Source organism: Seriola dumerili, unplaced genomic scaffold (genome assembly GCF_002260705.1).
Source record: "Seriola dumerili isolate Sdu_G_001 unplaced genomic scaffold, Sdu_1.0 BDQW01000003.1, whole genome shotgun sequence".
Classification (NCBI taxonomy): Eukaryota; Metazoa; Chordata; class Actinopteri; order Carangiformes; family Carangidae; genus Seriola; species Seriola dumerili.
The window spans coordinates 4,969,608-4,996,486 of NW_019174258.1; the positions used below are offsets into that span (position 1 = coordinate 4,969,608).

The 26,879-nt window shown below is 40.7% G+C and overlaps 1 protein-coding gene across 1 annotated transcript in view; it reads right to left on the minus strand.

The window, feature by feature from the left end:
• The window catches only part of ush2a (usherin), a 204,912-nt gene that overhangs the window by 148,033 nt on the left and 30,000 nt on the right, over positions 1 to 26,879 (minus strand). The window contains exons 9-18 of the mRNA XM_022741757.1: positions 26,066 to 26,280; positions 22,950 to 23,171; positions 20,158 to 20,251; positions 12,264 to 12,459; positions 11,495 to 11,625; positions 11,043 to 11,250; positions 7,705 to 7,988; positions 3,457 to 3,682; positions 3,100 to 3,237; positions 1,454 to 1,634 (exon numbers count right to left, since the gene is read on the minus strand). Of these exons, the coding sequence (XP_022597478.1) occupies positions 1,454 to 1,634; positions 3,100 to 3,237; positions 3,457 to 3,682; positions 7,705 to 7,988; positions 11,043 to 11,250; positions 11,495 to 11,625; positions 12,264 to 12,459; positions 20,158 to 20,251; positions 22,950 to 23,171; positions 26,066 to 26,280 (1,895 nt within the window). The remainder of the gene's footprint in view (positions 1 to 1,453; positions 1,635 to 3,099; positions 3,238 to 3,456; positions 3,683 to 7,704; positions 7,989 to 11,042; positions 11,251 to 11,494; positions 11,626 to 12,263; positions 12,460 to 20,157; positions 20,252 to 22,949; positions 23,172 to 26,065; positions 26,281 to 26,879) is intronic.

The following is a 26,879-nucleotide window of genomic DNA, read 5'->3' on the forward strand; positions in this document are numbered from 1 at the left end:
CGTCAAAGTACAGTATGTTTGCGTGTGTGTGTGTGTGTGTGTGTGTGTGTGTGTGTGCGCTAGAGAGAGAGAGACAGAGAGAGAGAGGGGCAGAGATAGAAGTTGTATTTACAACAGTATGTTGTGCAAATGAACATAAAATTTTTACAATATGATAATGTGCCATATAATAAATACATACATACATACATACATACATAAATAAATAAATAAATAAATACATTTTCAGAGATGTTTAGGTCACATAAACACACATTGTATGTTACTGTAGGTTTTAGAATACTAGAATATTAGATATGTAATCCTTTATAATAAAATCATCTGTAAGTGTAATATTCCCTGCAATGAGGGGAACGGCGGTCAGCATTTCTCTGACCTGGTTCTCACAGTGACACAGGACTAAATGTGTTGCATGTATATGTATGTTTGTATGTATACTATATGCACACACACAATAAAAGCATTCAGCAGTAATAATCTAAGACTTAATTTGTCCTTCTTCATGCACAGAGAGAAAATAAGATGAGACACAGTGAAGACAGGGAAACAGAGAGAGAGAGAGAGAGAAAGAGAAAGAGAAAGAGAGAGAGAGAGAGAGAGAGAGAGAGAAAGAGAGAGAGAGAGAGGGACTAACTCGTCCACTGGTACAAACATCGTTCATTTATGTATGCCTTTCACAAGACCTATGCCTCTGCCTTTGTTTTCCTATCTTTCTCTTTTACTGTTTTTCTGCCTTTATCACTGATACTATTTACCCATGTCAGAAATGTCCTTTTTAACCCCTTTCTTTCATATTATTCCACTCTTTTCCTCACAGTGCTGCCCTTCCTTATCGTCTTCATGAAGCAGTCTTTATCACCCTGTTGCTTTTCATCTCTCCATCCCTCTCTACCATGACGAGATCTCACACAGCCACAGCCGGATCTCTCTCGCTCTCTCCCTCTCTCACGCACGCATGCACACACACATGCACCCATGCACACACGCGCGCGCGCACACACACACACACACACATACATACATACATACACACACACACACACACACACACACACACACACCATGTGGACCATCTATCTGGTATTACACCCTGTTGAGAGGAACGTATGTGTGTGTGTGCGTACCAGTATTGCACAGGGTGTAATGTGTAGTTACATTTGTGTATATGTGTTTTAAGTTGTTTGTGTGTGTCTGTCATGTGTGAGATATCCTGCAGGTGGAGACATGAGTGGTAAAGGTCAAATTAGCTCTTAACTCATGTAAGTCATATGTCTGGCTACCTATCTGTGAACTGTCTTTACAGAGACCGCACCTGCTGGCTTGTGCGCTGCATGTCTGTGTGTGTATGTTTTTGTAGTAGTGGTGCAATTAATGGATAAAAGCTTTACAGGATGTAAAACCTACAGATATGGTGTTCATCTGTGTGCCTGTGAGACTGACTTTATATGGTTACCTGCCCAGGCCAGGGTTGAATCCAAAGAACATCTCACGACACTGGTCACAGCGCCGCCCTCCCACTGACGGATGGGCACACACACACTGTCCGGTCTGGCTCTCACAACCACGCTGCGATGCTCCCATGGGATGGCAGTCACACTCCACACACACACTCTGATTTGGGGAGAGGTAGAAGCCTAGACAGACATAAAGATAAAATAAAGCAACATTATGAATCTGATTGCTTGTCAGTCACTTTAACAATCTTTTCATCTGCCTGCAAGTGTATTTTCTGTTTTTTAATTTCTCCTCTCTACTTCTTTTCCTCATTCCTTCCTTTGCTATTGCCTTTATTTTCTTCTACCATTAAAAAGTTGAATCCGCATGATGATTTCTGAAGACACAACTCAAAACACATAATTTTATGTCCAAGCTGTGCCCTGCAAAAACCTTACATTACAAACCTTACAATTTAATATTATTTCAGTGTTTTCTACGCAATAATTCTCTATTGAAAATAAATTATATCCTATGTAGTGGGCTGAAAGTACTGCATTTGCATTATAAAAACTATGAACAAGCTGTCATACACGCTGCATATTTTGAATAGTGTAATTTTTTAACTGATTATATAGAGTAATAGTGTTCAATATAAAATTCCTTAAAAAGGTGAATGAGTGACCGATTTTGGACACAGCCTGCTTCATTTTATGGCTGTCCTAATAAGCATTATGGGGTGTTGTTTGCAATTTATTTGTAATAAAATTTAGCACAAAGCCAATAAGTGTGTCTGAGGTTACATTAAGCACTCTGGGTTCTAAAGTATAAATCAATTTGGTTTATTTTTCTCAAGACCTGGCAGCTAATAAACAAATCAGATATTCTATTTAGCCACTTTGGCAATGAACTCACAATGGCATAAACTAGCAGCTGAGGAAATTAAGATGGACAATTTGTAGGAATTGAGCTTTCCAAATGCAGTGTAACACCGGAATGAAAAAAAAACAATCGATCATGATAGCAAAATGTACAACTGTTACCTCATAACAGTACTGAATATCACCTTTTCTTGATTTTGTGGGTATTTGTAAGATAATAACTATTATCTTGTGTCCTCTGTTCCTCTTTTTAACATCCTTCCATCAATATATTCCCAAACTTGTGTTACAGTAAACCTGACTATGCTGTTGGTCCTTCTCCATTACTGCCACAATACAACATCTGTTACCTCTTGTCCCATAAGACGAACCACACACACAAATACACACACTCAAACTAATTCATGAGCTAATGCACACACACAAGCAAAAAAGTGAGATAGTGAGAGGAACCAATCTTTCCTCTCTATCGTGCTGTTGTTGAGAACTGGCACATGCAGGACAATCACTTAGTGGAGATCTGGCAGAGAGCACATGCCAACACGCACACATGCACATGTACAAGCACACACACATTTTTTGGGGGGCATTTTTGTGCCTTTTTTTGATAGGACAGTGAAGATTGACAGGCAATGCAGGGACAGAGCAGGAGTAATGACATGCAGCAAAGAGTCCAGTGAGCCAAGAGTCGAACGACTTGCTGCTCAGGGCATTTGTGCCAACATGGTATGTGCCCTAACTTTTTTTGTTCCATCCATCCATCCATCCATCCATCCAGACTCACCTGGTCGGCAGCTACTACAGTCCTGTCCATAGCGAGTAGGGACACAAACACATTGCCCTGTAGTGCTATCACAGATGGTCCCCACCACTGTTCCTCTGGGGTCACAGATACATGGTACACAACCCTGGGACAACCCCTCTGACAGGACAAAAAACAGCATCAGAAACCATAATCTACTTAAACTTTTTCTCTCGAACTGTAACTGTTTACACAATATAAAAACTTTGAAAACTCAAAAACAAAATAACTTACATAAAGCTCTCAAACTATATAGTGTATGATATACAGTATGACTCAACTAAAGGAGTTTAACTAATCTTGGACGTAACTTTAAGCTCTCGCACTGTGTTCTCTTACTCTGTAGGTCTAAACTCCTGTTGTAGTAGTTGTGGGCACAGTTGGTGCACTGTGCTCCCTCCACCCCCTCTCGGCATGGACATTGTCCGGTCCGCATATCACATGTACCCTCTGGCACAGTGCCACTGATGTCACACACACACGGCAGACAGCCCAGGGAGTTTCGATGCTCCAGGGTGTGGAAACCATGATGACAAGTGTCACAGTGGCGGCCTTTCACGTGTTCCTATAAAAAGATAGAAGGTAGAAAAAAGGAAGGTGTAAAAAATAGATAAAAGTTGGAAGGATCCAAAGATGAAAAATGGATAAACAATTAATTAATGTCATGCTAAAATTAACTCCAGTTATCAAAGTGACACCAATCATTGCCATCACACCAGAGTTTGACAAAAATTGTATGGGGCCAGTACGGTGTTGAACTGTGGTTTTAACACAATAATCAGTCTTTTTGTCCTGTTGTGATTCTGCCAGTGGTTGAATCCATCTGCCATGTTTTCTCTCTGATCAGATGCCACCTCAGAGTTAGTCATGGATTCACCAACTCAGGCAGCTATGATGCTCATACACACTGGTGGTAATTCATACAGAGAAACCAGGCCAGTAAAACTAAAAAAAAAAAAAAAAAAAAAAAAAGATTAAAATTTATTTACTAAAAGTATTTGTAAAAAAATTCTTTCGTGACCTGAGAAAGCCATATCCAGTAAAAAAAACTTTTAACATCTCCTCATCTACCAGCTTTACCTCTGTCTGGCTGCATATATTTTCTACATTCTTCTGGTCACAAAACCAAATCCAAACTCCTTAACTACAAAGCTTCTGCTTTTTTTTACTCAAGTTGCTGACAGTTCATTTTTGTGTACATAAGTAATAATTTTCTGACCCATAATGTAATCTATTCATTGGCAAATGGCCACAAGTACCAATTCAAGATGGTAAGGAGAGGTTATCTTTGCTTTATTCAGAATGAGATGCGTTTACTGATTGTTGAACATTGCTTTAATTGCATCGCTTTTATGACATTGATGTGCTCATAAAAAATTTAAATATGGACATATTGTCAAAGCCTGCTCTGCCTTCACCTGCTGCTTCAGTGTTTTTCCACTTACCCCGCCTCCGTCTCACCCCACTGGCCGACCACACCTACCTCATCAGCGCCTTCAGCTCCACCTTGGGCTCTCAGCTTCATGTCATCACTCATCAAGCCAGTATATACGCATCCCCGGTTCAGTCACTCGTTGCCAGATTGTTCTTTGTACTTTCCAACGTTCATCTCCGGACTGACTTCTTGGTATCAACTCTGCTCATCTCTGACCATCCTGGCTTGTGTCTGCCCCAGTAAATGCCTCAGCCTTCTGTCCCCGACCACAAGCTCTGCCTGTGCACTTCCTGGTTCCCGTCTGCCTGTCCCTGTGACTGTTTGGCGTTCTCCAGCTCCGACATTGCAACGTGAGTTTCCCTACCGTCTAACCTGTGGGATCTTCACTGTCAGAGACTCCTGCTTCGTCAACGCAACTGTCTTCATGGATTTGTCTTGTGAGTACTTCCCTGCTGGTTTCCTCATCCTTCGTCTGGCTGTGATTACCCGCCTGCCTGCTTCTTCCTGGTTCGTCTGCCCCGCTGGTTCTGATCCTCCTGCTCCCTCGACGACGTCTCCAGCCTGCTCCTTACAGTACCGTTGCTTTCCTTTAAACTCTTACCTGTGTGGGTGAGCTCAGTCACCTCACTCCACTCACCTGTGCAACAGCTCTCCAGCCCTGGTCCCCTGGCCCACTCCAAACCCCAAGAGACTACTTACCCGTGTATAGACCTGAACTATATTGCTGTTCATCCTCGTTCCTGCAAATAAGTCATTACCAATCTTCCCTGTGGTGTTTTGTGCTGCAACTGGGTCCTACCAACACCCGTTTCAGTACAATCTGGCCAGTCATGGACCCAGCACACACCTCCTCACCACAGAATCGCTTTGAGAGGATTGAGAGCGCCCTCCAGCAGCATGAATTGCCCAGATGCAGCAGCTAACGGCTGCCTTGGACCAGGCTCCTGTTCCTCATGTCTGGCAACCACCATGAGACTGTCTAGTTCCATATTTTGAACTCTCCAAATATTCCCCTGATTCTGGGGTACCCGTGGTTTCATCGGCACAATCCCCACATAGACTGGACTACTGGGGCCATACTGGGGTGGAGCTCATCTTGTCATCAATTTTGCCTTAAACAAGCTGCCTCACCCCTGTTCTCGTCACCACCCAGCATCGCTCCAGACGTGGCTGGGGTTCCCTCAGAGTACCACGACTTCAGAGAGGTTTTCAGCAAGGCCAAGGCCATGTCTCTGCCTCCTCACCGCTCCTACAACTGTGCCATTGACCTCCAGCCTGGCATGTCCCCTCCCAAGGGATGTCTGTACTCCCTGTCCGCCCCTGAGAGAAAGGCAATAGAGACCTACATCAATGACTCCCTGGCTGCCAGCATCATCCGTCTCTCTTCTCGTCATGCCCTTTGGCTTAACCAACACCATGGCCGTGTTCCAAGCCTTGGTGAACAACGTGCTGAGGGACATGTTGAACCACTACGTGTTCGTCTACCTAGATGACATCCTCATCTTCTCAAAGTCCCACGAAGAGCAAATCCACCATGTCCAGACGGTCCTACAATGGCTCCTCGAGAACTCACTCTTCGTAAAGGTAGAGAAATGTGTGTGTGTCCACTTGCTCCCAAGGGAGCTAGGAGCAAGTGGACAGAGTGTGAGGAAAATAGTAAAAGACATGTCAGATGAGGCAGCAAGATCCAGTCAGTGGATTTGGATTAGAAGAAGTAATGGTAGCTGGGGGCCCAGCAGGGGGAGCACTTAGGATAGACAGGCTCTTAGGAGAAGCAAGGAAGAAAATCCAGGAAGAGGAAGTGTTTTTAAGTGGAGGGTGTGGCCTGTGTGAGCCTCTTTGAGACCATGCGGTTAGTTCAGGTGAGTTGGTTTGATTGTATTGCTCTGAATTGGTTTGTAGTGTGTCTCTGACTGTCTAGGCGAGTTTGTTTGTTTTAGGTGAGTTGTTGGAGAGTGGGGGAGTAGGGGGAGGTAGAGCACAGCCTAACCCGGCGGGGGAGAGCTAGCCCAAACAGGCACCTCTCCCTGACTCTACCTCCCTCATTCAAAATGGCCGCCATTTTCTCCAACTGGTTAGGGGAGTTTGTTTGCTGAATCTGCTGGTGTGTTTTGTCCTAGTTGATGATGTTGTGTGTGGTAGCATAGGCAAGGTAAAGGAGAAAATAGTTGTGGTGTGAGGAGCAGTGATGGCTGGCATTAGGGGAGTGACTCTGGGACGCCAGTGATCACTGTCTAGCCTCCTGGAGGTGTCGTGGGACCAACTAGATGAAACACTGGTGAAAGGAGGTTCCCACCTGATGACCCCAAAGACATGTTAGTTATCACTGCTCATTAGTCTGTGTAGCTGAATTAATAGTTATCATAGGGCTTAGGGAGTTATTCACTGAGTCTGGTCCAGTTTTTACAGCACAAGCTTCTTGTGTTTATCCTAAATTGAATTCCATGCCTCCACCATCTCTTTCCTGGGGTACATCGTGGCACAGGGCAGCATGCAGATTGATCCGGCAAAGGTATTAGCAGCCTGGTTCACCTCAGCCCCCATCCTTCAAGCGCCAGATCCTGAGCACCAGTTTGGCGTGGAGGTGGACGCCTCCAACGTGGGAGTGGGCGTCGTCCTATCCCAGCGTGCAGCCTCTGACCAGAAATTTCACCCCTGTGCATTCTTCTCTCGGCGTCTGTCCCCTGCCAAGAGAAACTATGACATCGGCAACCAGGAGCTCCTGGCCGTTAAGCTGGCATTGGAGGAGTGGCGGCACTGGCTTGAGGGGACCAAGCAACCCTTCTTGGTATGGACGGATCATAAAAACCCTGAATACATCTGTACTGAGACTGAACCCCGGAGCCCACCCCAAACCCCAAGAGACTACTTACCTGTGTATAAACCTGAACTATAATGCTGCTCATCCTCGTTCCTGCAAATAAAAGTCATTACCAATCTTACCTGTGGTGTTTTGTGCTGCACCTGGGTCCTACCAACAACCATTTCACATGTATGCAATTCCATGACAGTGAGCAAAGTAATATATTTTTCTGATGATGTTTGTGTAATATGACTGAAAGCCCCGGAACAGCCAAGAAATAGGCAGTAAAGTGAGACTGTTGCTTGTTTTGTAAACTACTGTTTCAAGGTGTCATAAACAGTTAACTTGCCTTACACACACACTGTCCTGTGTGAGGATCACAGTCTGTTCCAGATATAGTCCCCTCATGTGAGCAGTTGCAGGGAGCACAAGATCCCTCCAGTCTCAAACCGTACGAACCACTGGCACATGAGTGGCAGCGCTGCCCCCCCACCCCAGGCTTGCACTCACACTGCCCCCCCTCAGGCTCACAGAACTGGCTGAGGGAACCCATGGGGTCGCAGTCACATGGGATGCAGCCATCTGGGTGGGACAGGTTCCAATAACCAAACTCACAGCGGTCACAAGAAAGACCTGGGAAGAGAGAAAGAAAGAAACAGAATTTAGAAAAATATTGAGGAGTAGGGTTACCTGAGAGAAACATATTATAAGGATGTAGAGAAAAAAAAAGAATCAAATTGATGCTTGCTTGTTCACCAACTAGAGTTTAGCCTCTCTCTGTTTTGAGGCGTGTGTATGTATGTGTGTGTGTGTATGAGAGAGAGCGAGAGAAATGGCGGGCGAGTGTATAAAACTGCCATCATTAGGGCCAGGGCCCTCTACATATGATGGATCACTCACCTAAGGCCAAACACTTAATTTCACTGAGCGAGAAAATAAATAAATTAAACAGCTACAAGAAAAGAATGGAGGGAAAGAAAAAGAGGAGATGGAGGGATGGAAAGATGGATAGAGAAACATAAAAATAATAGTAAATTACCATCTGGAGTAAAAACATGAAAGGGTGAATTCCATCTAAAGCTTTGCTTTAGAGTAGCTATGTAAAAAACATTTAATTTTTAAGGTTTCACAAGATATTGTCTTGTTAAACAGAAGAAATTTCTGAAATTAAACAATGAAATAAAAACGAAGTTTCTTATTAACAAATTAAGAGTGAACACATTTTAAAAAATATAAGTGAAAAGTTAGCCTGGTGAAATGAACCAGTCAGGTTATTTATGCATCTTTAATTTATTCATTCATTTATGCATCCATTTATTTATTTTGAATTTGGGTTCAAGTCTATCAGCTCAGCAGTTAATTCTGATATTGGCAAATTATTTTTCAATCATTTTTGTTCCATTTATAATTGTTGGACACCAACTCCATACTGTAGGAGGTTTTATGGCTGCAGCGACAGCGCTAGGCTACATGGCTAGTTAAACTATGATATGCAGTGTGTGCGAGCGGGGCTTATTTGAATATGCCATACGTATTCCATGACAGGCAATCTGTCCCTAAATGGATGCCTGGGGGCAACGCAGTCACCACAGCCGTTTATGAGCGAACGAGTGTTCATATGTGGGTGGGTGTGAATGTGTGTGCATGTGTGTGCGTGCACATACATCTATGAGATCATACCTGTACATCAGTGCACATGAACATGTGTGTGCATGTCTGTGTGAGTGTGTGTCTTACTCAGTGTGCGGCAGACACTTGGCATTTCCCCTGGTCTGCCCACTTTAATGATTTTATAGATATGAATGTATTTCTCTCCATAGATCATATTTCATAATAGCGCAGTGAAGATATTTCTGTGTGTGTGTGTGTGTGTGTGTGTGTGTGCGTGCGTGTTGAGGTGTGTGTGTGAACGTCCGAATGTGCTGGTGGTAAATATGCAGGCTGACACACTGATGCTTACAACCCTAACAATGCATTGATATATTGTACTTTTCCCAATAAAGTTATAAAAATCATAAAGAATCCTACATCCATTATAAAAGTTTTTTTATTTTTGTTACTGTATTTCCTATTGACATTTGACATTTATTGACACTAAGCTGAACAAGTTTGCATTTGTGAATCCTATTTTTGTAGCTCGTGACATTCAGATACAATGTCCAACAAACGTATTAATAGAAACAAAAGAGATGCTCAGAGAAAGAGATTAAAAAAGGGAAAGAACACAATAAAAAGAAAGAAAGCTGACAACATTAGAGATGATATAATATGTTGGACGATATCAGATCAGTACAGAAAGAAAGTAATTTTGTGTTGTGGTGCGCACTTGTGCGTGTGTGTGTGTTTTCGGGACATGGCCAAGCCCTTTTATCAGTAGCCAGCTGGTTAACAGGCTCATGCATCACCATTTCAAACACTATTATGTACACACTGCACTCTGGCACCTTGTTATGAGTGTACATGTGTGTCTGCATGTGTGTATCTGTGTCTCTGTGCACACATTTCAATTCCGTCCTTCCGAAGCGTGCCTGCCATTGCTCTACTCAAAGTATCAGCTTGGCGGTAATAAATTGCTATAATCAAATCTAATTTCTGAAAAATACCTGTGGGAGCAACCAAACAAACAGGGACAGAAAAAAAACGAAAGTGGGTCTTGTAAGAAGGAGTGTGAAAAATACAAGGGGCTGCAGCAGTTTGTTTTAATCAACTTGGCATTGAATTAGAGAATTAAATACCAGCTTAGTCCTTGATGGCAAGCATACACATGTGGCGCGCTTGCACACACGCGCACGCACGCACACACACCCACACACACACACGCACACGCACACGTTTAGGTACACCACACAGTCTTACACTCAATGTAAGAGGAAACATGGCCACATCCAGACATTTTTCCTTATGCATATACATTAACATAAACAGACACTCTGACACACATATACAAGTTCACATACACATGCCTGCACTCACACACACAACCATGGGCCCTTGATAGCAAGGCTTAGCAATAACCATGATGCGTTGAGTTGAGGAGCGTTAGCCGGTTTTGCATTTCATACGAGCCTGCTCTTCAAAGACACACAGGGGAGAGAGTGAAACCATTTATCACAAAGAGAAGCACAACGGCTGGAAGCACCGCCAGCAGAAAAGCCTGTTTATTTTGGCTGGCAAAACACTCTGGGATATGTGTTTATACATGTGTGTATACACATGCCTGTTTTGGTGTGTACATCAAGTATATCCACTTTTGTTTGTGTGTGCACACCATGAGAAGCTGAGTCTATGTATTAATTAAGATGCCATTAATGGAAAGTTATCAAAGGAGTTTTGGACATTGTGTAAGAGAAACTATTTTAGGGACCAGACATTTTGTAGTTGAGAGGTGTTACTGCTGTGGTAAAGTACCAACTACTACTTTTATCTTTCCTTATCTTAAATGAACCCTCACCCACGAGGAGATCACCTGGCTTGTATGGGTGAGATCTAGGGGGCAAGAAGCAGCACTGTCAATCATGTGACTCCTCCAACACACATCACTGTCTCTAAGTAGTGCGGCACAAACCACTACAGCACTGACAACCTACCATCTAATATGTCATCAAGATAAAACACAAAAACAAGAACCTCAGATATTTCAGCTGTAAAAACCTAGTTTTCTCCAATGTGCGCCAGTGGTCTGTTTACCTGTAACATGGGGTTTACACTGGCACTGTCCCGTGTCCTGGTTGCAGCTGGGAATTGCTGCTGTCGACATGCTGATGATGCCAATATCACTGCACTTACAGCGGATGCAGCCATTTGGATCGGAGGCTTTAAGACCATACCAACCAGGCAAACAGTCTGCGCAGCGACGTCCTGTTGCCGCAACCTTACACTGACACTGACCTCCTACCTGCAGGCAAGAAACACAGAAGGAGAGAGGGACGTTTGGGGAAGAGGGGAAAAATCAGCAAGGAAGAGAAAATAAACTGAAACAAATTCATTAGGTGTTGAGTTGGATTTTTTAGATGTCAAATTCATGTTAACCCAAAACATCCACCCTCCTTTCAACTGAATAAAAAACAATTATTCAACAAATCTGGAGTTACAAGGGGTTGACCATTCATCAACAATGTGCTGTGTGTGTTGTTGTGTACCTGGGCACACTCCATGCTGCCACTGACTGTCCCAGCAGTATGACAGTTACATGGCCGACACACATCAACTGAAGTAGGATCAGATTCCTCAAGCCTGAAAAATCCACTTATACACAGCTCACAGTTCTTACCTGACAGTGAGAGACATAAACAGGATGAGACAGAAAGCATGAAAAGGCAAGAGAAAAGATAGAAAAAACAAACAGATCAAGGTTTCAACCTTATCTGTCTCATTGCGAAGTGATTTCACAGCATCATGAAAACATGTCACATGGCACAGCATTTGAAACATGTTATTACCATCCCTAAAATTACCACTGCCCTCACTGCTAATCAATAACATAAAAGACAAAAACCATAACCCTATTACTCACTTTACACTACTGGGAGGGTCTAAAATAGCAAGGATTAAGGAGTCCATATACAATATCTGTATTTCTTGGAACTAATATTGACTTGTGTAGAACTGAATTTGTAATTATCTGTTTCTATATAACTACACTCACACTCACCCCTAGAGTAGTAACCATGTTTCTTTACATGGCTGTCTAAAGATACTGTAGTAGCACACACTTCAGCTTCATTTTTTTGCTCAAAATCATGTAATTATAGAAGTAACATTTGAAGCTTATGGTATCTGATCTGTCATTGTTTCAAAGTGCTTTAATATTAAGGACTATTAAAAACCTAAAACCCATTTTGAAATTTATATTTTCTAGTTGTTATATAATGTGAGAGAATAATCATAGGATATATAATAACACCGTACCAGTGGTGTTGTGCGTGCAGTTGTCACAGACGCCTCCTCCTCCTCGATAGTGCTCATCTGGTTGGTCATCGGCTCTGACATCATAATGGCAGGAGAGAGCGTGGCCGTGACAGTGACAAGGCCGGCAGTTCATAGGCTGGAGCTGGTCACCTGACCTGAACGGTTTGTCATTGTAGAGGGGCGCACAATGCTGACACTGGATAAAACAGTTACATACTCTATGTAAATACAAACATACATCTTTTAATGTATATTGTACTGTACTGTTTGAATGTACTGTCAATTATTATGAGAATTTAACCCAATTACTTAGCAGCTTGCATACATTTTAATACCTGAGCATTTGGTTACTGTAATCTCTCAGTCAGCGAGGTTCAGACAATAATCAAAAGCACTTTGCCAACTGTGACAATACAAGATACATTTAAATGAATTGACTTTGAAGACTTTGTGGTAAAAACAAAAAAACATCCCTTGACAAGAGATCAGGAACAAATAAAACCATTTGTATTAAGCAAATGCATAAAAAATATCATAAACTGTAATTTACTGAAAATAACTCTGCACATGTGTGTATAGAAAAATGGTCCCAAGACAAGTACTTGCTTTTATGGAACAAAGACTGACACAGACACAATGAGAAACAGAAACAGAATGAGAGGGGGGGGGGGGCATAAAGAAAGAAAAATCAGTGGCCCATGTAAATCTAAATCTAAAGAGAGAGAAGAATAATACACATAACTGAATAGAAAACACAGAGGCATTCTGTACTATATAATAAGGAGTCAGTACGTTTATACACACACACACACACAAACACACACACACAAACACACACACACACACACACTAACAGCATAGGGAAATCGCTAATGAGGAGTGACTTGCAACAGCCAGAGATCTCACACAGGCCCACTTTCATGTCAAAATAAACATACCAAGGTGTGTGTGGGTGTGTGTGTGTGTGTGTGTGTGTGTGTGTGTGGGGGGGGGGGGGGGGGGGATATAAAAAATGCATTTTTCTGTAGCAGAGAGAAGCAGAGGAGAGAACCAGCAAGTACAAGCCCTTTGATTTTGTTCAGCAGTCAGTACAAATTATGGTGGACAAGGGGGGCATCAAATGGCGGGATTAAAAATGTATTAAAAAACACAGGAGTTCCTCCCATGTGTGACACATGCAGACCTGCACTGGGCCTATTATGTATGACACACAGAGGAGGGGGGAAGGCAGGGGGAAGAGAAGGGGAGGGGGAGAGTGTAGATGGAAATGGGGGAAGAGGTACCAATTTGTATACAGGAGAAAATGAAGTAGAGGTAGGGAAAAATGCAGGAAACTGATGAGAACAGAAATTAGAGAAAAAAATCCCTTTATGTTTTAAAGTTTCAAACAAGAGGGACACAAAGAGAAGGTGGACAGAGGAAACAATCCACAAGTGTGTGAGTAAGATGTGGGGCAGAAAAAGAAGAAGACAAAAAGGGAGCGAGGGCAATAAAATCAATGTTAGTATGTGAGGAAGAAAAAAACCCCCATGTGTAGCTACTGTACGACAAGACTCGTACACACACGCGCACACACACACACACAGAAAATCATATGCAACAGTTAGTCAAATGTTTGCTGTTAAAGGTGCACTGTGGAGTTGTGTTATATTAAGTGTTTCTTACCTAAATGCATTGTGTGTATCCTTGAGGTCTAACAAATGTTAATGTATTTCCACCATCATAAAACATCAAGCATCCTTGGACAATACAAACAAAACCTCTCATAATATTGGTGTATAGCGCCATTAGTGGTCAAAACATTGACCAGGTATATTAAAGGTATTGTATTGGTCTTGGTATTTAGCAGGGCATTTAAAACTGGATGGCAGATCACACGCTGTAATTTGGTTCAATGCATCACTATATTTTTATTTGGAACAACTGCAACTAATGATTATTCTTTATTAGCGGTTATTTTTCAATTAATAGATTAATTGCTATTTCAATTGATTCATTTTATTGGTTTAAAAACTCAAAAATGTCACAATTTTCTAGAGGTGTTTCTCAAGGAGACATCATTAAATATCTTGTTTTGTGTGACCAACAGTCAAAAATCCAAATCAATTCAATTAGTTACCATGCAGGAAAGAGAAGAAAAAGCAGCAATTACTCCAATTTGAGAAGCTGAAGAATTTTGCATGAAAAAATATTTAAACGATTCACTGATTAACAAAATACTTGTCAATTTTCTGGCGACCTTCATTCCATTCATGAGTGAACAACAATTAAAATCAATACAAGTATACAAGTATTTTCCATGTAAATTGTAAGGGTTTGCATATCTATATGTTTGTGTGTGTGTGTTTGTGTGTGTGTCTGAACAGAGTCCAGAGTGTTGTTCCCTGTTGGGTGATTATTAACAGGATCTAACGAAGCAGCATGATATTCTCTAGAGACATGATATACACACATACACCGACACATACACAACACATGACAAAAAGAATCAAGTCTGTAAAGACCCACACGCACGCACACGCACGCACACGCACGCACGCACGCATGCACGCACACACACACACGCACACACACACACACACACACACACACACACGAGTTTGTGTCTCGGGACATGTAATTTCACAGGAGTACTGGGCTGTTTGCATATTCCTGTTTGTTCTGTCTGTCTGCTCATCTGTCTGTCATGCTGCTTGGCCTCCAGTCTATCGATTGCCATACATACAGTAACTTCCTGCCTCTCTGTTTGTACTGTTTGCTTCTTTTCCCCTTCTGCCTAGCTGTCTTTCTGTTTGCCTACCTGACTATCTGCAGCTCTATGCCTGAAAATGTTTCACTTATCAAAGGTACTTTTCTTTCTGCAAGAGAAAGCTCTCACCACATCTCACCCTTCGTCTCATCCGCTGGGGATGAGTTGAGGAACGAGATGTAGTGTGTTCTCCTCTCCCATATCTCCCTCTTTTCATTCCTCTTTCGTCTCCTCTACCTCTGTGCCTCCTCCATCTTCCCACCCTTCCTTCTTCTTCTATCTCCCCTCCTTCTCAAAAACAAATCACTCTCTACATCTCTCCCGATTTCCCACCTCACCCCTTACTCACTTGGTTCCCCTTGTCTCTACCATCCCCCAACTGCTTGTTCTCATAGCCACGATGCGTATGTGAGCTGGAAATATTACCATACCAAATGAAAGAGAGGGAATTTTGTCTTTCTTCTCCTTTCTTTTCATTCAACACTGCGTTACCTTCCCTCTCTCCCAGCCTGCTAATTAGTCGAGGGACTAGTGTTTGGGAGTTAAAAGAGAAGTGCACACGTTCATTCTCTTCTTCATACAAAAGGTTTTGATGGCTCTCCATCATCTGCACACAGGACCAGCAGGAAAAAAGGACAGCGCATACTGAAGACTGAGTTTACATGGTTTTATTCTATTGCTTTTATTTTTCTGCACATGGTCAGTCTACTGTAACATTATCCCTAATAAAAACATAAGTAAAGTTTTTCGGCTGAAGCCAAGGCACTTATGACAGTACATTACTGACAGCGTGACTCTTAATTCAACATTACTTTAATTTCTAACAATTTCATGGCAGAACACACCGTTTTCTTACAATGAACTTAATCGGAAGTAAACAAGTGGTAGCAGGATAAGAACTCATAAAGGTCATTATCATTCAGAAAATGAAAACAGTGTAGTGCAACTCATACTGTTAGGAATGTGGTTACTTGTTTTTTACCATTTGCAAGTCTGGTTTTAATGCAGAAAAAAGATGACAAAGAAGATGACAGGTGTGTGTGTGTGTGTGTGTGTGTTGTGAACTGCAAACCAGAGAAAAGGATAACATCTTATTTTCACTCAGAATGTTTCGACAAAATCTGCTGAGTGAGGAGACTACTCTAATGGATATGTGGACATTCAGATGGCATGTCACAAGCATCTGTGTGTGTATGTGTGCGTTTGTGTGTATTTCCAATGTGTTAATCTGCTGGGGCAACTCATCTTATCCTAAATGCCATGACCAATTTCACGCTCTCCCTGGAAAGGTCATGCCACTAGTGTGTGTGCGTGTGAGCATGTTTGTGTGTACACGCCAATGTTGTGTGTATCTGAAGTTAACCCAGTTAACCCCAGTGTAGGTGAAAATCTGCTGCTGCGGCAGGCTTTAGCAACAGAGATCCTGGGCAACACTACTTAACGTCACTAGCCATCAATATCTATCACACACACACACACACAGCCACACAGATGCAAACAGAAACTCACATACAGCGTACATCTCAGAACTGATATACAATAAAGCCACACCAAACAAACAATTCTTACACAATGAACACCTCTGCATAATCCTAACCGTCACCCATCTTAATCTTATTCTAGACCTAAATTTAAGGTCTAAAACCTCCCAATGCTTGGCTTAAACTCAGACAGACGCACAGTCACACACAGTAAAACTCACACTCACACAATTCATTCACACAATTTGCTCACTGATTTAAAGTCAGTCAAATCTGCCTGAACCTACGAGAAGACTGATGTAACTCTCTCTTATGTTTTACAGTGGAGACTGAGACACACAAAAGTGCGTAAAAGAAAAGGTAGTGTGGAGTGTTTTGCATCTTACCAAAATGACATATTTTCACTTCTGTAACACTAATATTGGACAACATTAAATCCCCCAAAAAATGCTATATCCATCAAATGCCAAAGACATTGCACAACATAAAATAGAGTGCATGATGTGATGTACCATACAATATATGATATAGCTTTCAGACATGACTGAATCCATCAGTTGTGGAGAGATGTACAGAGACAGAGTGACAGAATGAGAGATCTAGTCTGACACAGAGTGCACATAAGAAAGAATCAAAAGACAGAATGAGAAAGTGGGCGAGTGTGCGCGCTTTTGTGTGCATGTGTGTGTGTGTGAGAGTTTAAGTCTGTGTCTTCCAAGGCCCCAGTTGATCATCTTGACACATGTCTGAGCATTTCTGTCACTTTAATGTCACTGTGGAAATTCTGCAGATTAGTACAACATCCGTCATGGTGCTAGGCCGATCCAAGTCAACAGAACGCATGCAATATTAAACGCTAATATTCCCCACAGCCTTTTATGCTCCAATATTATGGAGACAGAAGAAAGGTTTTTTACACAGAGTGATGACATGGACAGGTTTGGGAGAAGAGTGCACACAGGCATACATGCACGTGCACATGCACGCACGCACGCGCACACACACACACACGATCAGAAAAAAAGGACACTGTATAGACACATACACATACTGCACACACTCATTTACACACTGATGTCTTTCACAGAAGTATAGCTGCTATAGAGATTCATTTACATAAAACATACACACAACCACACACACACACACACACACACACACACACACACACACACACACACACACACACACACAAATATATATATTGCTTGTTTCCATTGCATCTCTCTGAAACAAAAGAATTACTGCACATAGAAATGAGACTGACAGACAGACCACAAGGATGGGAAGACCTGAGACCATCAGAAAAATGGAGGAAATACAGGGACGCAACATGAGAAACAGAGTCAAACAGGAATGAATTAAATACTTAGAAAGCGAGCCAATAAAGAGTGAGGGGGAGTAGAGAAAACGGCTGAGTGAAATGAAGCGAAAGACAAACAGAGAGAGAAAGAGAGCTGATTAGAGATGCATGCTGAGGGAATGTCATTGTTCTAGTCGATTTGAGACATTATTTAAACTGAGACCCAGGAGAGACAGAACGAGTATGAGAGAGAGAGAGAGAGAGAGAGAGAGACAGAAAGAATATGAGAGAGAGAGAGAGAGAGTGATCGACAAAGAGAAGAGGATTGAGGTAGGACAGGGACCTAGAGACAGGAAAAAGAAAAGTGGTGTGTAAAAAGAGAAATAAAAGTGTGTATGTGCACGTGTGTTTGGGGTACATAAGCCTGGATGATGGCATTTACCTCACAATGCCAAATGTCCAATCACCTTGTGTGTGTGAACAACACATTTTTGTTCACTGCCATCATTGTGAGCACCTTTTGGTATTGTAGGACATTTTGGTTGGTCCTCACAACTTCAAAGGGCTGTTTGATGGTTTTAGGTTTTATGGTTAGAATCAGATTTAGGGTAGTTGCGATGGTAAGGGTTTGGGGTACGGGCTAGGGAATCCATTATGTCAATGAGTAAGGGTGTAATGATTGTGAAACCAAAACCACAATACAAATGTTCACAAACCTAATGCCACCGTTGCAAGTGCAGACTGTTGAGCTCTCATTACGTTACTAATGTAACAAAACTAATTTTTCATTCGCAATTAACACGTGCAGATCACGCTGTATATTTTCTAAATATTAGGCTTCACATTACACATATTTTATTGTTCCCTGTGGGAACATGTTGTGTGTGTGTGTGTGTGTGTGTGTGTGTGTGTGTGTGTTTCGGTGCTTCTTTGCTTTTGTAACTTTTATTTTACTATGACATTCAGGTAAGACAAAAACTATTAAATTCAAGTGTGTAGGAGGGTGTTATTTGAGTTTGAGAGTAAGTACAAGACATAGTTGAACAGCTGTTGGTTGACAGCTGTACTACTCCACTGATGTCCTCTGTTACCTCTGTCCACACACACACACACACACACACACACACACACACACACACACTAATGCATGCACATGCATGTATGAATGATACATAAGTTGTGAATAATGCAGGCTGTCCTGTGCTACAGTGAGGTAGAGCATTCATACTGAACTTTTCACTTCTGACCAACTGGAAGCTTTTGTTGAGATGATGCCGGCTATTACCTGGCAAGATGTATGAGTTTTGTTACAAGCCAAGTACTGCTCCTGGGATGTTGCTTTAGATCAAACTAGTCTGAAAATCAAATTGTAGCCAAACATTCTGCGGCATACCAGAGTGTGAATAGCTGCTGTGATATTATATTGTTAACTGTGACCAGAAACAGACCAAAAAAATCAGCTGTGAAAAAATAAGATGCTTTTGACTTAAAAACAATTATGCTAATCATGCTGTTTTAGCCCAACTGTAAACCATCACACACTAAGAACTGGCTCATGTGGGATTCACACAGATATCAAACTCAGGCTTCCTTTTTCTCTCCAAACGCATGTTAATGGGAAAATAAAAACAAACCACATTTAATTTTTACAGCTAGCATTCAGACAATCTTTTCAGGTTTAAATATTTTTTTTCTGACAAAGTAAGGCAATGCAAAAGCAAATGAAGACTATTAGATGTATTAGAATTTGACTACAGTAGATGTAATAGAAAATGTCCAAGACAGAAACCACACATTCAGTTGCCTGCTGACTGATAGCTGTCCATTAACCCAAATGCCATGTTCGAAGCAGAACCACCTGGCACTGCTGGTATAACGTGCATCCAAAGCATGGCAGTTAACTCCATCTTTCTACTAGACAAAAAGAAGGAAAAATCTCTTTGACGGAGGGGTTCTAATAAATGTGTTTGTGTGTGTATGTGTGTAATTTATTAGCGAAGTCCCCTCTATGTCGTTAAGGAGGAAAGTGCTTAATTAAGACCAGGAGGAGATTTCCCCCAAGGGGATTCCTCTGTGTTCTGTGTGTGTGTGTGTCTGTGTGTGTCTGTGTGTGTGTGTGTGATTATGTGCTTGAACAAGACATCTGATTCGGATTCTGAATATCTGGATCTAACACTGACATTGATGATTGGGAATAGAAATTCCTAGAGAATCTGTACGTATCAACATGACCCACTAATAACTTCATATACTGTGTAAAACACTAACACTGGATGTTTGATGTCCACCATTACCATTTATAAAAGGGGTTAAAATTACAAATCGGGTTTCAATGTTTTTGTGACCACACGCGTTACTCACATTGTTTCCCTCTGCGTGGCTCTCAGGCAGACACAGACAGCGATAAGGTGTAACACTGGTATCACAATGGTCTGCATGGCCGTGACACTCACATCTGGCCAGATGACAGAGAAAGGGAGAGGAAGGGAGAAAGAAAGAAAAGACCAACATATTAAGGAGACGTCAAAATTGTGCTGTACATATTTGTTAATCAAAACTTGAAATTTAAATTGAAAATGTAATGCACAAATGCAGCAACAAAGAGGTAAGAAAACAACATGACAAAAGCTCTCCCTCCTTCAAAGAGTGTCCCTCCCACTTGTCCGTTGTCCATGGAACAGCAGTAGTGCCATTAGGAAGTTCCCATTCAACATTTATAAATGCCATCCTGAGAATTATCAGAGCAACATAACAGGTAGCAGACAGTCCTCTCTCTCTCTCTCTCGCTCTCTCTCTCTCACACACACACACACACACACACACACACACACACACACACACACACACACACACACACACACACACTGCATGACAGTCATTTAATTATTCATTCAGATATTCAGTTGCTTTCTCTCTGTCATTCTTCCTTCTGTGTAAGATGACTAGATTAATCAAATCTGAACCATATAATCAGATTTTCTCTATTTCTCATTAAATAAAAGTCTTTTTGTGAACTATTTCTGTTTTGTGGTAGCCTGCAAGTCTTAGCTTCATTTCATTTGAGATGTAGCAATGATGTGATTCACTGAAGTAAATCTGAAAGAAGTGACAAGAAAATTGCAACACTGTAACTTATAACAGTCATACAACTAATATAGAAGATTATTAATCAAGTAAATTGATGTAAAACTAAAAAATGAACTGGCTTTTTGAAAAGTCATTTTTTATAATTTACTATGAGTACATTTAACAGGCTAGAGTGTGACACAATGTACAAAGTCGTCCTCAGAGAAATGTATTTGGCAAAAAAAAAGTTGGTCAACTAAAATTAAGAGACTAAGGAAAAGTGGTTTAAAAGAATAAAAGAGAGCGTTTCTCTGCCAAAAGTATAGATAACAATGTCTATTCCTTTTACAGATGAAAACATGCTAAAATGAGATTGAAAAAAATTACAACAATTCAAGCTGGAGGGATAGCTTAGGTTGTAGCAGGAACCTGTAACCCTTAGTGAGGTACCAGTAGCATTTTTGCCCTTTTTCCCTTAAATTACATGCTTATCATACCCTATTATGGAGTTTTTGATTAAATAATTTGGTTCAACTATCTTCATGTTCTTCTTATGGTGGCAGGTAAATAATTGACTAACCCTGCATTCCCAATCTGGGAAAATAACAAATGAAAAACTGCTTGATCGATAAACTGGAATGGGTCAATGTGAAGTTATTGAAGATACAGTATATTGGTACTGGCATGTATGTCAGATAATAAAGGTTCAGATTTGCAGCTCAATGTGCAGTGCTGGAATAACTGCCTTGTGGTTGTATGCCCTAACCCTAACCCAACTAGTCAAGTTGCAGTTTATATCCATGTCTGTCCAGACTCATATATGTAGGGACCATTTGGAATGAATTTAATAAAAGGAATTAAATCATAATTAGCCTATGAATTCTTGAGTTATTGCCAAAACATGTTTTGTGGGGTCACAGTAACCTTGACCTTTTATTACCAAATTCTCATCAGTTCATCCTTGAGTCCAAGTGAAAGTTTGTGGCAGATGTTATGAAATTCCCTCAAGGTGTTCATGAGATATTGTGTTCACAAGAATGGGATGGACATGAGGTCACAGTGACCTTGACCTTTGATCACGAAAATCTAATCAGTTTATCCTTGAATCCAAGTGAATGCTTGTAGAAAATTTGAAGAAATTCCCTCAAGGCGATATCATATTCACGAGAATGGGACAGACAGAGGGACGAACAACCTAAAAACATAATGCCTCCGGCCACGGTTGTCACCACTGTGGAGGCATAAAAATTAGGGGGCCGCTGATATATAGTTATTAGACTTTTTTAAACTGTAAAAGTGGTTGAGCCATAAAAACTATTTGCTATTTACTTTATGAAAAAGTTAGTGTTTCTGCAGTAAAAAGGGCCTTTGTTCTGACATGTAGGACAAACATGAGTGGAGGGATACATAAGGACACACATGCTCAAGTTGGGTGCCAACATGCCTATTTACATGCTTTATAAAGAATGAAGTGAGAGAGAAATAGATAGATGTATAATGAAAGAAGGGGACATGAGGAGGGATGAAGAATACACAGATGAGATTTCAGCAGCTCTAAATCTCTGTTTCTCCTACTTCACTGTAACAAGATACTAATTAAAACAGCTTAGAGGGAGGGGGAGGGAGAGAAAGAGGTAGAGATGATTGCCTTCTGCATAATCCTATAATTACCACAGTCATAAAAAACAGTCACTCTGTCAGTCTAATGAAGAGATGTGTTCACAACTACTCTCAAAAACCGCTGCTGAAACTCAACAGTCTGTGTCACAATATTTTTCTACATGTTGAACTGTTATAACACATTTATAACAAATCAACACTGAAAAGATGTTTTTTTTCAACCAGTCACACAACTTTAATACAATTTTGCCAAGTGTCAGGACGGACTGTTATTATTAATTATGCTTTTATTATTATTATTATTTTTTTTTTTTATAAATAGTAAATACAACAAACTGCCTTTTAAGATATAAAAGCTATATTTCATGCATGACAGTTTGACTTTCTACTTTTACTTTTACAATTTAAGCTCTTCAAGAGACAGATGAGATACTTGGATAAATGGATAAATGTTTCTAACGCCTCACCTGCCACTGATGGTGATCTCATTGATAGCATAGTATTTGTGCCGCTGGTTCACCCCAGCTACTCTGGTGTGGTATTGTCCACTCAGATGTATCCTGACCTGGGTGGCATGTACCATCTTCTGCAGGGCAGGAGTGTTGTAGAAGTCATTATAGCCTGGCCTCAGGTTTGGCTGAGGGGTCAGCAGGCTGAATGTGATGTTACCTCCTGAGAAGGGCACATCGCTGGAACACAAGGAACATAAACACACAAATTGAGCATGAACAAAAACTGAAAAAAATTGGATTTTTTAAAATATAACATTTCAATAAAATTATCAAGTTGGAAAGGATTTTTTTTTTTATCTGTGAGGACATGCCAGTTATATCTCAATTTAGCAGTGATGCCCTGGAATAGTAACATCTGAGAGCTAGAGCAATCGATCAGCCAGACTGATATATATTAACTATATTGGCCAATTTTAGCTTAATGCAGATCTATAACTATTGTGGTCTGAGAAATTGAGAAAGCCAGCTTTGAAGCAAGACAGCACTGACAAGTTGACTTCTACACTGTAATGCCCCTCTTAGTATGCCTCTTGGTCACATTTCGTCAAAGTTCTTTGGTTCTCCAGTTTACAAATACAAAGGACCCATATCACGGTTGTGATTTATGTTATTAAATTATCATAAGCTGATATACAGTTATCAGGTGTTTTTTTTAACACCCAGCCTCATAAGTCATCTACTGGTCAGGCATTAGTAGTATGCAAATAATACAGCACAACCAAATACACAAGTACCATGAAGAAGACAAAACTATTATTATTCTGTCGTTACCTCTATAAGCTTTATAAGCTTCTTCTTCACTTTCTCTCTTCCTTTCTCTACCCATAGCAGCCTCCACCTCTTTGTCTTCAGTTAATTCTGAAAGACTTATTCAGGCCACTTCTCTTGTACATGTATGTGTGTGTGTGTGTGTGTGTGTGTGTGTGTGTGTGTGTGTGTGTGTGTGTGTGTGTGTGTGTGTGTGTGTGTATGTGTGTGTGTGTTGATTTATATATATATATATATATAAATAAAAAATATATAAATATTTATATATATTACTCTGGCTTCTGGCATATAATAAATAGTATACACAGTATCACACATATAGCTGCAAACATTGTATACATATGGGTAATTGTCCACAAAAGTGTGTTTTGGCTTTGCATTCGTAATGTAACCATATGTACGTGTTTAGTGTTTCTGCTTGAGTTCGGGGTGTCAGAAAAACTTGTTTGCAACACACCTGATAGCAGCTATGAACACATAAAGACACAGATATGGGTGCACACATGCACACTCTTATTTAGGCCACTTATTTAAGCACTCACCACCTTCGCTAACCAATTTCATGGGGATCCTACACTTTGAAACATTCAACTATCTGAACACCAAACTGCTGTTCACAACTGAAACCTTTTTTGTGGTGCAACCAGTTGCATGTGGGAATAGTTTCCATATATATGCAACTGCTCCACCTTGACATTACCCATGATGTGTAATTGACACATCATTGATTAGCTAGTTAAGCTTGAGAGAATCTAAACTTGGTAAATTCTGTGCTGTTGAGCAGTTCAAGCAATATTACAGAAGTCAAGCTTATGGGTTTTTCACCATACAAAAAAAATTAAGCAAATTATTCCAAACAATAACAAAAAAGATATTTATATCCCTATGAGTTTATTTATATGCAGTGCATATTTCAGCCAGGATTCAATACAAAACAGTTTTCTTTTCAAACATTACCCACTGCTGGGTGCTCATTTCTATTTCCTCGTAAAATTACCTGTTTATCTTTACATGTGGAAAGGATGCAAATGGATCACTGACAGCACTCCGGGAGCAGAGCTGTACTTGACTGGTATGAAAACACCTGAAATGACTGAGGCTCTCTTAAATTTATCTTTCCAGACACTCCCATGGTCTCAGAGGATGGAATGTCTGTTGCAGGATTAAATTAATCTTGCAAGATAAAAATAACATAAATCTTGCAAGATCTAAGACATTGGTCTTTTTGATATAATTATGAACTTTAATGTCACAGAGTGTGTTTTTTATGTTGCCAATGTAAGGTTCAATTGCTCCCATGCCAATTTAGCTAATACGTATATCTGTGCCAGGAAAGGTTATATGTGATATCATTTGTCAGTCAAGTGAAAAATAAGCAGTGTCTAAATTATATGTGATCTATTCATACCTGTTCTATCTAGTGCCAACGAAGGCCTTGATACAAGCAGCTATGCCAAGATTTAGTGTGTGAGACTGTGTGTGAATGTTAGACTACATTCCAAATCCATTTCTCTATTTAGTGCCAATCGCCTGTTACCAGTCATATGCTAAGACCAACGCTGTAGGTGGTTAGCTTTATAAATCCAGTCCCTGTGAGAGGGCCAGTGTGTGTACGTGCGTTTACTGTGCGTGTGTAATGGGTATATGTTTGATTTCCTTTGATTTCTTTTGACTTATGTTTTGTGTATGTTAGTACATGCACTAGCACACACAAACAGGTGTGTGCATAAATGTGCTTTTAAATGTGTTCGTCTGTTCATATCCTGCTTTATTTAGTCTTGCCAGTAAATTTTCTGTGTAATCTCCTTTGCATTGAAGAGGCCATGACCACCCAATAGTATACAGTGAGAACATGTGGTCCTGCTCTGGGGAGAAACAGAAAAAGCCTGACTGAGAAGATTATTTTCAGTTTTTCCACATATAGATGAAGCAGTTTCAAATGGAATGATCAATCTGTGGCCAGAGACATCTTTATCTTTATCTGACCACTGACAAAGTAAAGGACTAAAACATATTTCGAATTTCAATATGTATTTTATAGGCTTTCAAAGGGTTTTATGAATATCTGAGGAAGGCCAAAATATTCAAACCACAAAGGATAACCTTGTCTGAAAAAAATCCCCAAATTTAGAGGTATAGTTTTTGTATTTTCATTTGACTGTTCAGTCATCAGTGTTCATATTAGTGTTTCAGCATGTCAGTACATAATAAATATGTATTATATTAGTAGTTTACAGTTAATATTAATATATTCAATGACTCTGACTATTTTTCACACCCACACATTCACATATCATACCTACCTGGGTAGCTGCAGACAGTTGACAGAGTCTGGTCTCAGTAAAGGTCCATTGTTCTGCATTTCAAACACACTGCAGTTTCTAGCCATGTACTGCCAGTCTAACCAGGGCTGTTCTGTGGTGGTTCTACTCTCATGTTCTGTGAGGTTAAGCCTCCGCCTTTGGATCAGAGCTGATTCAGGCAAGAGGCCGCCAAACTGAATTATAACGTAGAATACCTGGAGAGGAGAGGGGTACAGGTTAGCATGAATGGAACCAGATTTGCAATACAGTTGCATATGAACAATACAATGTAATGCAATTCAACACAGCAGGCATGCAATACATTCTACAATGGTGAAGCTGTTAATGTCAAGATTTTGTTGACACTGTGTCAGACATATTAATTCATCTCTATAGTAATATTCAAGACCATAATAAGAGCTGTTGTTGTTTTGCATTGCATTAAACTAAGAGGTTCTACTAATTTTTGGCCCCCTCATGCATTTAAATGGTATGGACAAAACATTAAAACATATCTGTCAGTTGGTGTGTGTTGATCCAAACTGCATTTTAATTTCCTGTGCTGTCTTAGTCTTGTTCAAATGGTAAAAACACTCATAAATCATTAGTTGTCTTTATGCATGGACAGCCCTAAATTATAAGTACGGGTTTTTTTTTTTTTAAACGTACAGCCCTCACACAACACATAGACACATATTTACTCAAACACACAAACAAGTAGTTTCCCACTAAACCATGTGCCTGTCTGTGTGTAGGTGTGGGTGTGTGTGTTAAGTGTTATCTGCCCCACTACAGTGTGGGCTTGGACAGTGGG